At 30.1% G+C, this 14,689-nt stretch overlaps 1 protein-coding gene across 3 annotated transcripts; it reads left to right on the forward strand.

Annotated features, from left to right (window-relative positions):
- Nucleotides 1-1,873: 1,873 nt before the first annotated feature.
- Nucleotides 1,874-14,475, forward strand: LOC132731207 (complement C1q tumor necrosis factor-related protein 5-like). Of its 3 annotated transcripts, none has more exons than XM_060717343.1 (3): nucleotides 1,874-2,205; nucleotides 10,999-11,085; nucleotides 11,641-14,475. In XM_060717343.1, the coding sequence occupies exons 1-3, from the start codon at nucleotides 2,124-2,126 to the stop codon at nucleotides 12,054-12,056; spliced, it is 585 nt and encodes a 194-aa protein (XP_060573326.1). In that variant the 5' UTR covers nucleotides 1,874-2,123; the 3' UTR covers nucleotides 12,057-14,475. The 3 variants fall into 3 exon arrangements, with proteins under 3 accessions (XP_060573326.1, XP_060573324.1, XP_060573325.1); XM_060717341.1 differs by lacking the exon at nucleotides 1,874-2,205 and adding an exon at nucleotides 9,741-10,107; XM_060717342.1 differs by lacking the exon at nucleotides 1,874-2,205 and adding an exon at nucleotides 9,741-10,083.
- Nucleotides 14,476-14,689: the final 214 nt, after the last annotated feature.

The following is a 14,689-nucleotide window of genomic DNA, read 5'->3' on the forward strand; positions in this document are numbered from 1 at the left end:
GTCTTTGTAATTATATGCATGTGCATTTAACTTGATTTGTGCATTTTTCTACAACTATGCACTCAACATTGATATCTTTTTCCTAAACTTCACCAAAAGTTTATAGAATCATGGGCATGTGGTCTAATGAAAACGCCTCCGTGGTTGTAGGGTTAGAGTCGATGACTTCTTATCCAGTTACCTCTCTGGCATGGGTTCTATCCCCGGGAGATGCATTGGTAGTTTAGCACGGAGGAAGGTTGTCTAGTACTGGTGTTACTCTCCAGGAACGATAGTTAGGAAACTACCGGCCTATATGACTGAAATACTGTTAGAAAAAGGCGTAAAACGAAACAAACAAACAAACAAACCTAAAGAAAATTCTATATAACGTAATATTTAAGTATCCCGACATAGAGGAATCAGCTCATAGAAACGTTCTAGTTATGTTGCTTTCTGGCAATTCGTAAATAAATAGTGATTGTGTATTACATTTTGAATTCGAAATACTACCTTATGTACATTTTGCTACTTTTGTGACAACTAAGTTTTCATTCAGCTTTCATTCCTTCCTAGTCACAAGCATCTTACAAACTCTAAAATCATTATTCAAACCCCATCAAATTCGTGTATGTCGTTTCTAAAAGGGTAAACATTTATTCGTTTCAAAAGCATAATGTGTCTTTAAGTAATTAGCAAATGTAAATGCAAAAGAAAAAAGCTTACAAGTGTTAAGAAATAGAAAAATGTATTTGAATTATATTGTAATGCAACTTTTTCGGCGGCATACATACTTTTCTATTAATGTGCAGAATGTACAAATCTTTAAACTGTAAAAAATACGCTGTTATCCATTCGCACATGACAATGTGAAATTAACGCACGGAATTAAGTGAACTGGCTATATCCTTACAGGTCGTTAGATAATTTACGCTTGAATTATGTACAATGATTGAATAATTGAAACTTAAGCCAAACAGAATTTCCCATGACACCATGGCAAATTTCTTAACAAAGTGTTTAAGATAAAAACAAAGCTTGAATGACTAGGCCCAGTAATCATGACGAACTAATAAAATAACAATTAGGGTAGATATCATTTAACTTTTCAGACATACAGGCTTTCATTACAAAGGTCCGGGAAGGGGTTTGAAATTTGCAAAATGGTTTTAAATTTCATTTGTCAGTCATTCATTTGCGTCCGTTTGAACTTTTATACAAAAAGTAAACCAGTTACCTTTTTAATAAAAAATAATTAAGGAGTAAATAAATTAAGTAAATAAATGAACATCATCAAATAAACTCTTGCAAACCAGCAAAATAACAACATACACCAATACGCAGCTATAATCAGTAAATTCAGTCTGCATATTATGTATAAAAAGAGGTATTCCGTTAGCTGACAAATGGTCTCGTATTGTGATGTTCATACACGGATGAAATGTCTTCAAATGATACAAATATAGACTATTTAAATTATTTTGAATAAATTGTAACAATAATATAATACATTTATAATGTTCTAAGGTGTACAATTTAGTTATTGTACGGTTTGAAATGTACGAAATACTTAGTTTGAAACAATACAGAACTTTTTTTCTCACAAAAAGATAAAGATGAAGTCAGCTTTAATAATAAATATCTTATTATGGCTGTTTATTTTAATTGTATATGTGCTGCATAACTCGATTGTTGAAATATTATTTTCAGAAAAGTAATTGTGATATAAAATATCAAATGCACTGTGATACCTGTACATGTTTCTCCAGTTTTGTTCTCCATGCAGTTGTGCTTTAATATGCATAAAACGGGCCTCATATTCATACAGATATATTTTCCAAATATATATAACAGTTTCTCTCAAGGGTTCATTCAAAGAGCTTCTCATATTTGAAGTTGCAACTGTTGTCATCAAAATGAGATTCTCATTATTATTTGCGTTTGTTATTGTCGTTGGAATATATAGTTATAATTTTTCTGAGGCTAGAGAGCCTGAATGTTCTAAATTTGCATATGACGAACAGCTTTTAGAGAAAATGATAAGGACTGAAATTAAGGTAGAAACTATGGTGATTGAAATTAAGAAAACTGAGGATAATGTCATCAGTACATTAGGCGACATGAAAGAAACAGTTGCTTAATTTATGGACATGTTTGCAGAAAAGATTAGAGGAAACATTACGGACGAGATGTTAAAGAGAGGTGATGAAATAAAAAGGAGAGAAGGTATAATGAAACAGTTATTTCTCATCAAATTCACATTTTTATAGCACATTTAAACTTTTAAAAGCTTAATTTAAAATGAATTAAATGATACAAACTATTTTATTTTTGTGGTGTCTAAGGCAAGGGAGCTAAGTGATTTAGTCAAAATCTATAATGCTAATTGAGTTACTCCCCTTAGCGTGACTGTTTCAAACTTGTGAGAAAATACTCGTATTCACGGGGGAGGAAGTGTTACACGAAGGATGGAGTTCTTATGATAACTTGTTTGGAGTTCTTATGATAACTGTCACGGAGTTCCTGGAAAACGTAACGGATTTCTGTAGAAAACTTTTCTATATACTTGGAGAACTCGCATAAAAATGGTTATTTTTAACTTTAAATGGGGAGTTTGAGGCGCTAAATTAAACTTTGATAATTAAGCTTGCCCTACATATTGTATTATGTTTCAGAAAAAATCTTTTAGTCCATATTTCGTCGCCGTTTAAAACAAATCTGGTAGTTTTGAGAAAAATTTCCAAATTACTTGCTAATTCGTACATATTGACATTTTCATTTGTGATCTTCTTTTTTGCTATACATAATCACCTAATTATAGTGGAGAGCTGCAAACATAAAGCCCGAGCAAATAAATGTATACCCGATTTTTCAAATATTACGGAGTTCTTGTGATAACTCAAAATATGTCCTGGAGTTCTTATGATAACTTTTGTTACTGCCAGTGTATTTCTTGTGCTTAATTACGGTACATTAAAGCGTACTTTATTAGTCAATAAGTGTGTAAATCATTATGAAGCATAGTACGTTTATCATCTGCACAAAAATTTGGTTATATAACGTTGGTTTTGATCGTGTTTTAGTTCCTAATTAAATTTGTGCGAAATCATATTGACATTACAAAACCCAACGAATGCACTAAATGTTTCTGCGTATACTGTTCGTCAACAAAAGTTTTATGTCATAAGTATCCGCAAAGCAACATTGAGGCCATGTAGCAAAATTAAAACACGATCATTCAATATATCTGGAGAAGACATGAAACTGCTTTGGTGTACAGTCTACATAGGATAAACAGGTGCTAAGCTATCTTCAGGAACGACCGCCTCCGTGGTCGAGTGGTTTGAGTCGATGACTTCTAATCCAGTTACCTCTCTGGCGTGGGTTCGATCCCCGGGAGATGCTTTGGAAGTTTAGCACAGAAGAAGGTAGTCTAGTACTGGTGTAACTCTCCAGGAACGATGGTTAGGAAACTACCCGCCCATATGACTAAAATACTGTTGGGAAAAGGCGTCAAATGAAACAAACAAACAAACAAACAAACAAACAAAAATATTCAGGAAAACCTGAATCAGCGGGCACCTGTATTCAGCAGTAACATGGCTTAAACCGCCAAGGAAAAAATGTTTAAAACTTACACTTTTTTCTCAGTTACATGTTTTTAGCAACCGCCTTTTTAAAGCAGACAATAAGTAGTTGGGCTTCCCTCAAGAAGCGGCTAAGTAAATTGTATCATTATATACTATGTATCGTATATAACCGGGATACCCTTCACACCCTGCACCCGAAATGTATGATCTTTTTATGCATAAAAAATCAACCAATTACTATCGATCTCTTCGACAGATTTGCACGTGCCCTACGGGTTCGAGCAATAGAAGTTCGACAATATATTTTTGTAATCAATTACAGCAAAAATTGTTGCAAAATTTCCACAACTTTGATAAGAAAAATGTATGCAGTAATTTTCCGAAATATGGAGATGGCTGTACGTCACGTGATGCTACATTGGATTTAATAGAGAAAAGAACAAGGTCGATAAACGGCATGAACCTTACGGTGACTCACATATCTTATTGAAGACTTACTTTCTATCGTCGTATCATTGTCATAGAACTTTATACGTTCCTATGACAAAAACTGATACCTTTTAGAAATTGAAATACCCGTTGAATACATAAAGACGGCACCCACCTCAATAAATTTAGATAAAGGTAGTGCATACTACCTCCTTTTTTGCTGAAAACCATTTACATGCATACGGATAGCATAGTTACTTAATACTCTAAAACTGCTAGGAATAATGTATATGTGACGAAATCATGCTTGAGTATTAAATTCAAAGCGTATTTTTATCCTGTAAGTAAATGCTCTACATCAAGTATGTTTACAGTCATTCCAATAAAAAAACACACACTGTGTTTTATGTCTATTCATGTGCTTTATACAGTGATTACACAGCCCCCTGTTGTACATACTTAATTAAAGTATATTAGGTGGTTTAAGCTTAATTCATTATATTGTTTTATGATTGCGTAAATAAGATGTTATTTTACTGCTCTACACAGCGAATGATGTACTTAAATCAATGTACTTAAGAACTAGGCACCCTTTCAGGATGTGTGTAAAAATGCTAATCGAAACAGTTTAAATAAAATTAGAAACAAACTGTATACGTTGTGCATAGTTCCAATAATTTATAGTTTAATTTGTAACTGTTGGTTATATTGATCAATATATCTTAATATTTTTTATTGATTTGTTAATTTAAAGTGATAAAAAAGAAGTTTGAAACATCATATATTTGCAATATCTCACTATCTGTAAATTATATACAATGTATAAAACTATATATGTTGAAAAATCAGATTTAATGTATCATCTTCTATAAAAAAAAATACACATACGCCTAAAAATTCCATTTATTGTTTTTAGAATAAATTACATTTAGATTATCAACGCTACATGCTTTACAGGGGAACATAATTATAGCAGCTATAGAGAAATTATGTTTGCGTACAGAATACCCTTTAACTTTGGTTACATATTAGTTAATAGAATGTCCATACTTTATTACAGAAACGTTCAAAACATCATTTGAGGAAACAAGAAAAAACCTGACTAGTGACATCGAGGCTGAAAAAAAGAAACTTTTTCAACTCCAAGGTATTGTTAACTGTTTTACATCAATTGTGTTTGATATTTATTTATCTATAGCGGATCATAGCAAATTAAATTGTTGCTAACTTGACTCTACGCTCCCTTCGCAGCTTACTGAATACACTCCCGTTACTTCAAAATGAGTAAGAAGTGAGCGATAGTGGAACATTCGACCGATGCGCAGGAGTGTAACTTGACTCATGTTTTATCTTGGTATATCACGTGGTCAGTAATATATAACAAAATATGTTGTTTCATATGAAAATTTCTAGCTCTCATGAGACATCCAGATGATTTTGTTAACATTCACACATTTTAGTTTTTAATTATTTGAACTCTTTAAACTATTTAAACTCTACAGATATATGCCTGATATAAATATATGATTTTGTAACTTGCATAGGCCCCTTGATTGAGATATCTTAGATATAAAATACAAAAATATTATATTCTTCCTACTCAGGAAAGCTCGAGCAACCTCCGATCGCTTTCTATGCACATCACTTGAAAGATCTGGTTCTTGATACTGCGAATGAGATTCTCATATTCGATAAGACATTCACGAACGAGGGAACAGGTTACGACACGACCACAGGGTTGTTCACAGCCCCTGTTGGAGGACTGTACCAGTTTGTTATTCATACATGTACTTTAAATACAAAATACGCATATCTTGGCTTGGTGTTGGAAGATAGAGTTACCGCATTACATTCACACTATGGTGATGTTAATCACAGCTGTGGTTCATTTGGAGCAATAATAAGAGTTAGATCAGGAGAAAAGGTTTGGGTTAAAGCAACAGCGTATCATTCTAATTACCAGCTTTATCAAAACTTGCATAGGATGAACACATTTAGTGGAGTACTTGTCAGTTACTGAATTATAAATAAATCAATAAACGTTGATGGAATTTAGTGTTTAAAGCTGTCATTTAACGTACACGCTTTTAAGTACACTGCTTCAATGCATTTCTTCATTAGTGTTTTGTGAAATAAGTCGAAAATGCGCTATTTATCTATGATAATTGTGTCTTTATGTTATGAAGACTATTATTCATACAATAATTAAGTTTGCATATTGTTAATATTAGTTAGTATCTTCAAGACAAATAAAGGCTTATATCGATTTATTATAGCACATAAAGCGAATCTTATGTTTATGTAGGTTTCGCTTGTATGTATCATTTAGCAATTATAGTAACTTTGTTCATGAAAACAAATTATATTTATGACAAACAATTGATTATAATCAGTATTAATTTGATTATTATCGCATTAATATTTTGATAAATAAAGCAATTAAAAGATATATTATGCTCAATTATGCTCAAGTTTGATATTTCAAAATATTAATATTTGCTACACGGCGTCTGTGTAATTGTTATAACATGTTTTAAGTATGTCACGTTTTAAACGCAATACATTATAGTTAAACACTGCAAAAATGCACAGTGTACTTAAAAAACTGACATTATTTAAAAAAAGGACCACCCTTGAGGGGATGCAGCCACCCATGTTTAGTTAGTGTATTCACTTATTAAGATTATTAAGTAAGAATGATCTAGATTTATATTATAGCTGCAGTATAATTATTTTACTTTAAAAGAGCATAGTATATCTTTTTAGTCTTAGGTAAATTTCTGTTCTGTTCTATTCCTAAAAGTAAATACATAACTTAAACAACTTTCAAAGGATATCAAAGTATGTACACAAAAAATGCATTAGGAACTATTTGATTGAAGCTAATGAATTAATCGACTACATTTTTATACACGTAAGAAATAATTTTAATTCATTACTTCATCTTTTCAAAGTGTTATCTTCCTGGCCTTATAAAGTACCGTAGGGGTCGAAATCTTTTACCAACTGGGGTATCGAAAAGTCATGAAAGCAGTGGTTTAAGAGTCAAGGGGACTTGAAGTAATCCTAATATCTTAAAGGGTCGAGAAGTCAAGAGGTCGAAGTATCTTACTTGCTGCGTGCTTCAATAAGACAATCATTATGTATGTAGTTACAGATATTAGTTTAAACATATTTTATTCATAATCATACACAGTACATAATATACAATCATTCAATATTAGTTACAGTAATGTTTGTTGTTGTGTTATCCCTCTTATTTACAGTCTCTGGTACCGTCCATGAACTGGCTTTTTCAAACCGAGCCTGCAACATTTTCAATTTTGTCGTGTTGGGCTTTCTTTAGGGATTTATATTTTTGTTTATTCTAGAAAATTATAGAATCGAACAGTTATACAGGTATTTTAAAAGGATACGAGTATGCATTACATTTAGAGACTACATAATAAGAATATTTCAAATAATAAAATATCGCGGAAAGGTAACCATGGAAAACTGTCATTTAGTTGTACTTGACAAATAGTTTTTTTAGGATTAAATAGCAGGGTTTAATATTTTTATGTTAAATATAAATATGCAGTCATGTCAAGTAGCAAATTGATTTACAATTGAACATGATTTATGCTGCCACTCATGTAATGAAAAATTATAAATTGAGAAATTTCAGTAAAATTATGTTTCGTAGCATTTCTTTCACGGTGAAAACAGCCGCCTGATATCATTTAACTTGTTTCACACTCAACGGAAAATATATACTAGGAACCAATGAAAAATGATAAAATCAATTTAAAATCAATTTAAATTTGTGTTGTGTTTCTATTTTCAAGATGTCTTTTGCAAACAGAAAATATAGACAGGAGTCATTTGTCATATACATGTATGTAACTACATGCTATCCAAGGTTTTTTGCATGTTTGCTTTGAATGATAGTTTTGTTTTGATTTCAAGAGTAACATTAATTAATTGTATTTTGTGTATTTCGACGCGTTGTTTTATTGGATAGTTTGTAATCATAAAAGATCATTGTGTGCTTATTATATTGTTATTAGCAAATTGGTTATAATTCAAATACTCTCATATTTTAATGAAATGTTCTATATATCATGACGTGCTCCTTAAATTTCATTCAAAGTATTGCAAAAAAGTTAAAAGGGAAAGATTAATTATGTATATTTTATTCGCTACGTAACTTACATAGCACCTTTTCAAGAAGAGTTGAAACTGTTGTATAACTAGATCTTTTCTTGGTTCATATAGTACATATATTCCGGTAAGGCTTTCAATATGATACACTTGATAAATGCAAACGAAAATAATCTACTAATAAAAGATATCATGATGGTATTATAACACAAAATTATAAAAAGAGAAAGAATAATTAAGAATATAATCACATGGTAACTTACAAAGCACCTTTTCACGAAGAGTTGAAACTTGTGTATTTATTTTCGGGAATAGGATATGTTCGTATAGAATATAAAATGCATCCTGGTAAAAAATAACACCTCTTGAATAATGTATGTTGAATAAATGAATTTCATTGATGCTCTTTTCATGTTGCCAACAGTTAGGATTTTTCAGGGTGTTGTAAAGACACGCCTTCTTGTTTTATTTCTTCATCACGATTTTCATGAAATGCGAGCAAATATATATCACAAACGTGTCCGATGTAAAGATAGTTATATTAAATATAGGCCCAAATTCTTAAAATAAAACAATAAATTATACGATTAGAATTATAATGTTATCCTTTCAATAATAGAAAGATATTTATGTTTACTTTCTCGTTATAAAAGTAGGTTCAGTAAGAGGGATTGTATTATTTTCAAATTACAACTTATTACTTATGATTTCAACAATTCACATGATTTTCTTATTCGCTACTATATTTATGATTATCTTAAAGCAGTGAAAATCAAACAAATCAGTCAGCCTTTAATTTAGAGTCACCTTACGACCATTTAAAAGTTAAAAACAATTAAGCACAATTATCAATTCGTTCACTTATTAAATAATCCGGTGAAATAGGGTAAGCATTCACAAGTTCTCGAAGAAAATCGTCTAGCCTGTTTGTTATGATTACCTGTATAGTATGACGTGAACATCGATGATGTAATATAAATTATGACGTCACTTCATTAAATTGGTGCTTAAACTATTCGCTATCTAATTTATTTGTAATTGAAATCGAAATCGAAATAATAAATAAATAAATATCGCATCTTGATTCAAGACTTGTAAGGGTATGAGCTTACATTGTAGAATTCACATGCTGATAAAAATGAGAATATAAGCAATTGAAAAAAGTCCGTTAAAATGGGCGGGGCTTTTTTTTATATCAGGTTACTGACCTGATATCAAAAATAATTATCAAGCAAGTGTTATCGGGCAGTTGCATGATAAAAAAGAATAATAATTTCAAAATCAAGTATGACGAAACAATCGCTATTAAAGGTTAACACATCATTTTCTTTATTACTCTTCTAAAAGATCTTGGAATCAACTGTGTGTTTTTAATAGAAACATGCTGACTTGTTAATAAAAGTGATGACACTTAAAATTCAGCTGGTAAGTGCAGTCTTTGTAATGAAAAATCAGAATGTTTCCCTCGACTTGTTTCTGAGGGATATCCTTCGATACCTTATTTCAGCGCATTTCTGCAAAACAATTATACTTAAAATATATTACGGGCCTCATTCTCAAGTAACAACGCAGATTTCCTTGTATAAATACAATTGTTTCTCTCAGTGAGTAAGATTCAGAGACTTTCGTAAACTTTATTTTTCAACTTTCATCATCACAATGGGTTTCTCATTGTTATTTTCATTTGTTATTGCCTTTGGAATATATAGTTATAATTTTTCTGAGGCTAGAGAGCCTGTATGTTCAAAATTTGCATACGAAGAACAGCTTTTAGAGAAAATGATAAGGACTGAAATTAAGGTAGAAACAATGGTGAATGAAATTAAGAAAACTGAGGAAAATGTCATCAGTACATTAAGCGACATTAAACAAACAGTTTCAGATTTTACGGACATGTTTGTAGATATGAGAGGAAACATAACGGATGAAATGTTAAAGAGAGGTAATGAGATAAAAAGGAGAGAAAGTATAATAAAACAGCTAATTCACATTAAATTCACATTTCTTATACATAAATATTTATACCGGAACTGTACTGATAAAAAACGAAATAAATGTGATATATTTGCATTTTCTTTATCTTTCATTGTTGTTCAATTGTTAGCATCGTTGTGTATTGATTTATTGAATATAGTTGAAACAATGTAGATATAAAAACTTAAAAATATTTACAAAAATAAACCATTATACTTGCAAATTAATTGTTATTTAATATACCATTGTTAACAAACAATGACGTTTTCGCCTAAAATGTCGATAAACTGTTTTCAAATGTTAGAATTTGACATGATTTTTGTTGTCGAACTTTATAATATAAACGTTGTTTTACATAAAAATCTTCATTTCTTAAACATATATATTTATCATGAAACAGTACTGATAAAGTATGCAATAAATGTTAATATATATTTAGCATTTTCTTTATCATTCATTGTTGTTCAATTGTTAGTCATATAGGTCTTCATCAATGTATTTTAATAATGGGTATTGATTTTTTGAATGCAGTAAAAACAATGTAGATATAACAAGTTAAAAGTTTTTATAAAATTAAACATTAATTTTGCAAATTTATTGACATTTAATACACCATTGTTTACAAACAGTGACGTTATCGCCTAAAATGTCTAAAAACTGTAATATGACATAACTTTTGTTGTCGAACTTTATAAACATTATTTTCTTTATTAACCTAAGCACGTATTGAATGACATTAAAATGATAAACGATACATCTCCAAGAGAAATTGATTGTTTATAAAGCTATAATAGAGAAATGAAACTTTAAAAAAAAGTTGTTTACTGAATAACCTTGAACTTAGGTAATGATAAGTTTATAGAACTTTAACACCTTATTACAGAATCGTTCAAGAAACGTTTTGAAGAAACAAGAAACAACCTCACTAGTGACATTGACGCTAAAAAAGTGGAACTTAACCAAATTCAAGGTAGTGTATCTTACTTTGTTTCAACGTCATGACTATTTTTCAAACCTGTGTGAGATGGAATTGTAATTCATTTATATTTATCTACAACTTATCATAACAAATTAAATTGTTGCTAATTTGACTGATACATTCATTTAATCAATCACTTTGTCAGTAATATATTCAACAAACTAGAATGATCTGATATGTTGCTCTATGTGTAAATTTGTAACTCTCATTAGAATTTGTACATTCAATTTTCAAGTCACATTCGATTTTCAAGTATTCCATGATTTAATCACTACAGATATTGTCAGAAAAGAATATATGGCTTGTTTTTGTTATTTACGTATGTCCCTTATTTAGATATCGTTGAAATTTATTTTACAGTTTAAATATATAAACACCTATATTCAGATAAGTAATTAAAGCGTGAAATCTAAATATCCTTGTGCACCATAAATTGACATTTTTCAGGGACAATGACATATGATCATGAAAACCCGAAATAACTTGTTTTCAAAATATCAATATGTGTTACAATATAAAATACAAAACTATTATTTCTATACGCAGGAAAACTTGAACAACCTCCGATCGCTTTCTATGCACATCACTTGAAAGACCTGGTTCTTGATACTGCAAATGAGATTCTTATATTTGAAAAGACAATCACTAACGAGGGCACAGGTTACGACACGTCCACGGGATTGTTCACGGCACCTGTTGGAGGACTATACCAGTTTGATGTTCATACATGTACTTATAATAGAAAATATTCATATCTGGGCCTAGTGATGGAAGGTAACGTTATTGCAGCAGATTCCAACTTTGGTGATGCTAATTCTGACTGTGATTCATTTGGAGCAATAATAAGAGTAAGATCAGGAGGAAACGTTTGGGTCAAATCCACATCGTCAGCTTCTAACCGCCAGCCAGGACAAGACGCATACAGGATGAACACATTCAGTGGAGTACTTGTCAATAACTGAATTATAAATAAATCAATAAACATTGATGGGAGTAAAATCAAATTATTATAAGCTGACGTTAAACGTAAACGTTTTGATGTAAACTGCTTCAATTCATTTTAGACTTTTAATTACTCTAGTGTTTTGTGAAATAAGTCAAGAATGGTCGATTTATCAATGATGTGTCTATATGTTGTAAAGAATATCATTCATACAACGTTTTAGTTTGCATAGTGTTAATATTAGTTTATGTTAGTATATTAATAGTAAACAAAGGCTGATTATAATTGATTAAAGCAAAGAAAGCGAACCTTGTGTTCATTTAGGTTTTGTTTGAATGTATCATTTAGCAGCTGAATGTTTTATGTTTATGAAAACAATAAATATACACTAATTAAATTAAATATATGACAAAACATAAATTATAATCAATACAAATTTTAATATTATCATATTAACATTTTGACAAATAAAACAATTAAAAGATATATTATGCTCAAATTTGATATTTTAAAATATTGATATTTGCTATACGGCCTTAACGTAATTGTAAAGACATGTTTTAGGCTTCTATTCTGTTCTACTCTTTTAACGTAAAAAAACATAACTTAGTCATCTTTCAAAGGTGTACTAGGTATGTACATAAAAATGCATTTGTATATATGTGCAAGGTAATTTGATTGAAGCAAATAAATAAATCCCCTACATTTTTGATATATTTTTATAAGCATATTGTCAGGTGTATTCATATTATATAGTTTTCATTAATCACCAGTATTTATCGTCTTTTTTGATATACAACTTGAAGACATTTTACATTTATATCTTTTTTCACTGCGGTTGAAATGTTGTTATACTTTGACCCTTAAAAAGGCTTTTCTGTCAATGATATTAACATCAATTTCTCTTATATGTTTATAATGCATTATATTTATTAGATAAAGTCAATCATAAGCAACATGAAATAGACTTGATTTTCAGGCTATTGTGTACATACTGTTAACCTATAATTAAGATTTAACACACACAATGATATCTTTATTAATATGTATTGCATCATCTCAACTATATATTAACAAAACAATATGGAATAAGCAATAAAATCTTAAATATAAACATGACATTTATTAAAACAAAAGGAAGTATAAATGAAAACCTGAAAATTCGTTAGTTTGAATCCCCCCAAAAACATACCACAATAATATACATGTATTATAGACTGAATCTAGAAACTTATAGTTGTTAAACTGACCAGAAACAATATGTTGATACAAGACGTCAATTATTTCTGAAACTTAACCTTCCTAAGATCTTGTTTTCTTGTAAAAATTCCAGAAAACAATATTTGTAACATAATACTTCATATTTTCCTGCGAACGACAATATTTAATAAGTACGTAACAGACGTTAATTCATATAAACTGCTCAAGTCAAAAACTTTCTAACTAAAACATAATTAATAGATAATACAAACACCTCATTTACAGTTTATAAATATATTGATAATTGTATTTATTCATACAATTATCACAATCATTTGGAAAATATACTCCGTAATGTCTGATTTTTGTGCAGTTCGGTCTTACTTTTTACCTTCGTTACTGGATATACATGGTGTGAATGGCGTTATTACGTTCATGCCGTTTGCTTATCTTCGACGTTTGAATGATTTTTATTCCAAAAATGTCCAAATAATATTGGCAATATTTATACAAAAGAAACAAAGCCTGATTTGTATATATTTTAATAAAAGCCGTGTCGTTTTCTACAATTAAATATCTTTTTTCGTTTAATGGCAATCTTTATTCTTATATTTTGTTTCTTCAGAAACGTTTTTCAAAAAAATAAAGAATTATGATAACCTGAATAAATTGGTTTTTTTTTGCATATTAATATAAGATCAATGTTCTTTTTGTTTATCGTACTTTACTTTTTTAAAGCAAACTTGTTTACAAATTTTACTAACTTAAGACTTTGCATTAATTTTATCATCGTCTTATATTGCTTCGTTTTCTTCAGTTTCTGTGTCAAATAATGAATAGCCAGAAAAAGACGAATACATGTAACCATGGATATATGACCCACGCTTTAGAAGTACGAGCCAGACCTGGCCCCCGGATGTTAGATTACATATGTCGGTGTTCGACGACGTCGCCCAGAACGGAATACTCTCTGCCCATATTGTCGCCACCATCGTTCCGTTGTTCATCAACATCGCAGCAGCCTACAAATGAAAACATTAGTGACAAATCAACATTTTTAGAAATTTACCCTCTTGGTATATAAACTTTATATGGCGATCTTTTAAAGGCAGTATCTTTTGGTAAAATCGATGTAAAAAACAACAACAATACAATCGTACAATTAACTTTCATTACATGTGCAAGATAATTTCGTAATGAATGTAATGTATACACTTAGGTTACATTCTTGAACTGGATATGAAATGCTGTATTTGAATAAAATTTTGAATAACTATGGAAAATATGTTATCATATACATGTATATATTTATAACTCAATACAAATCAATACAATGCTTCAATGGTATCCCTCTTTTTAACATTCAATGACATATTCCACATAACAGTCATATATGAATTAGCATTCGTTTGTTAAATATATAGTATGCTCATCCTATAAATATTTGCACAT

Source organism: Ruditapes philippinarum, unplaced genomic scaffold (assembly GCF_026571515.1).
Source record: "Ruditapes philippinarum isolate M1 unplaced genomic scaffold, ASM2657151v2 ctg1763_1_1_1_1, whole genome shotgun sequence".
NCBI lineage: Eukaryota > Metazoa > Mollusca > Bivalvia > Venerida > Veneridae > Ruditapes > Ruditapes philippinarum.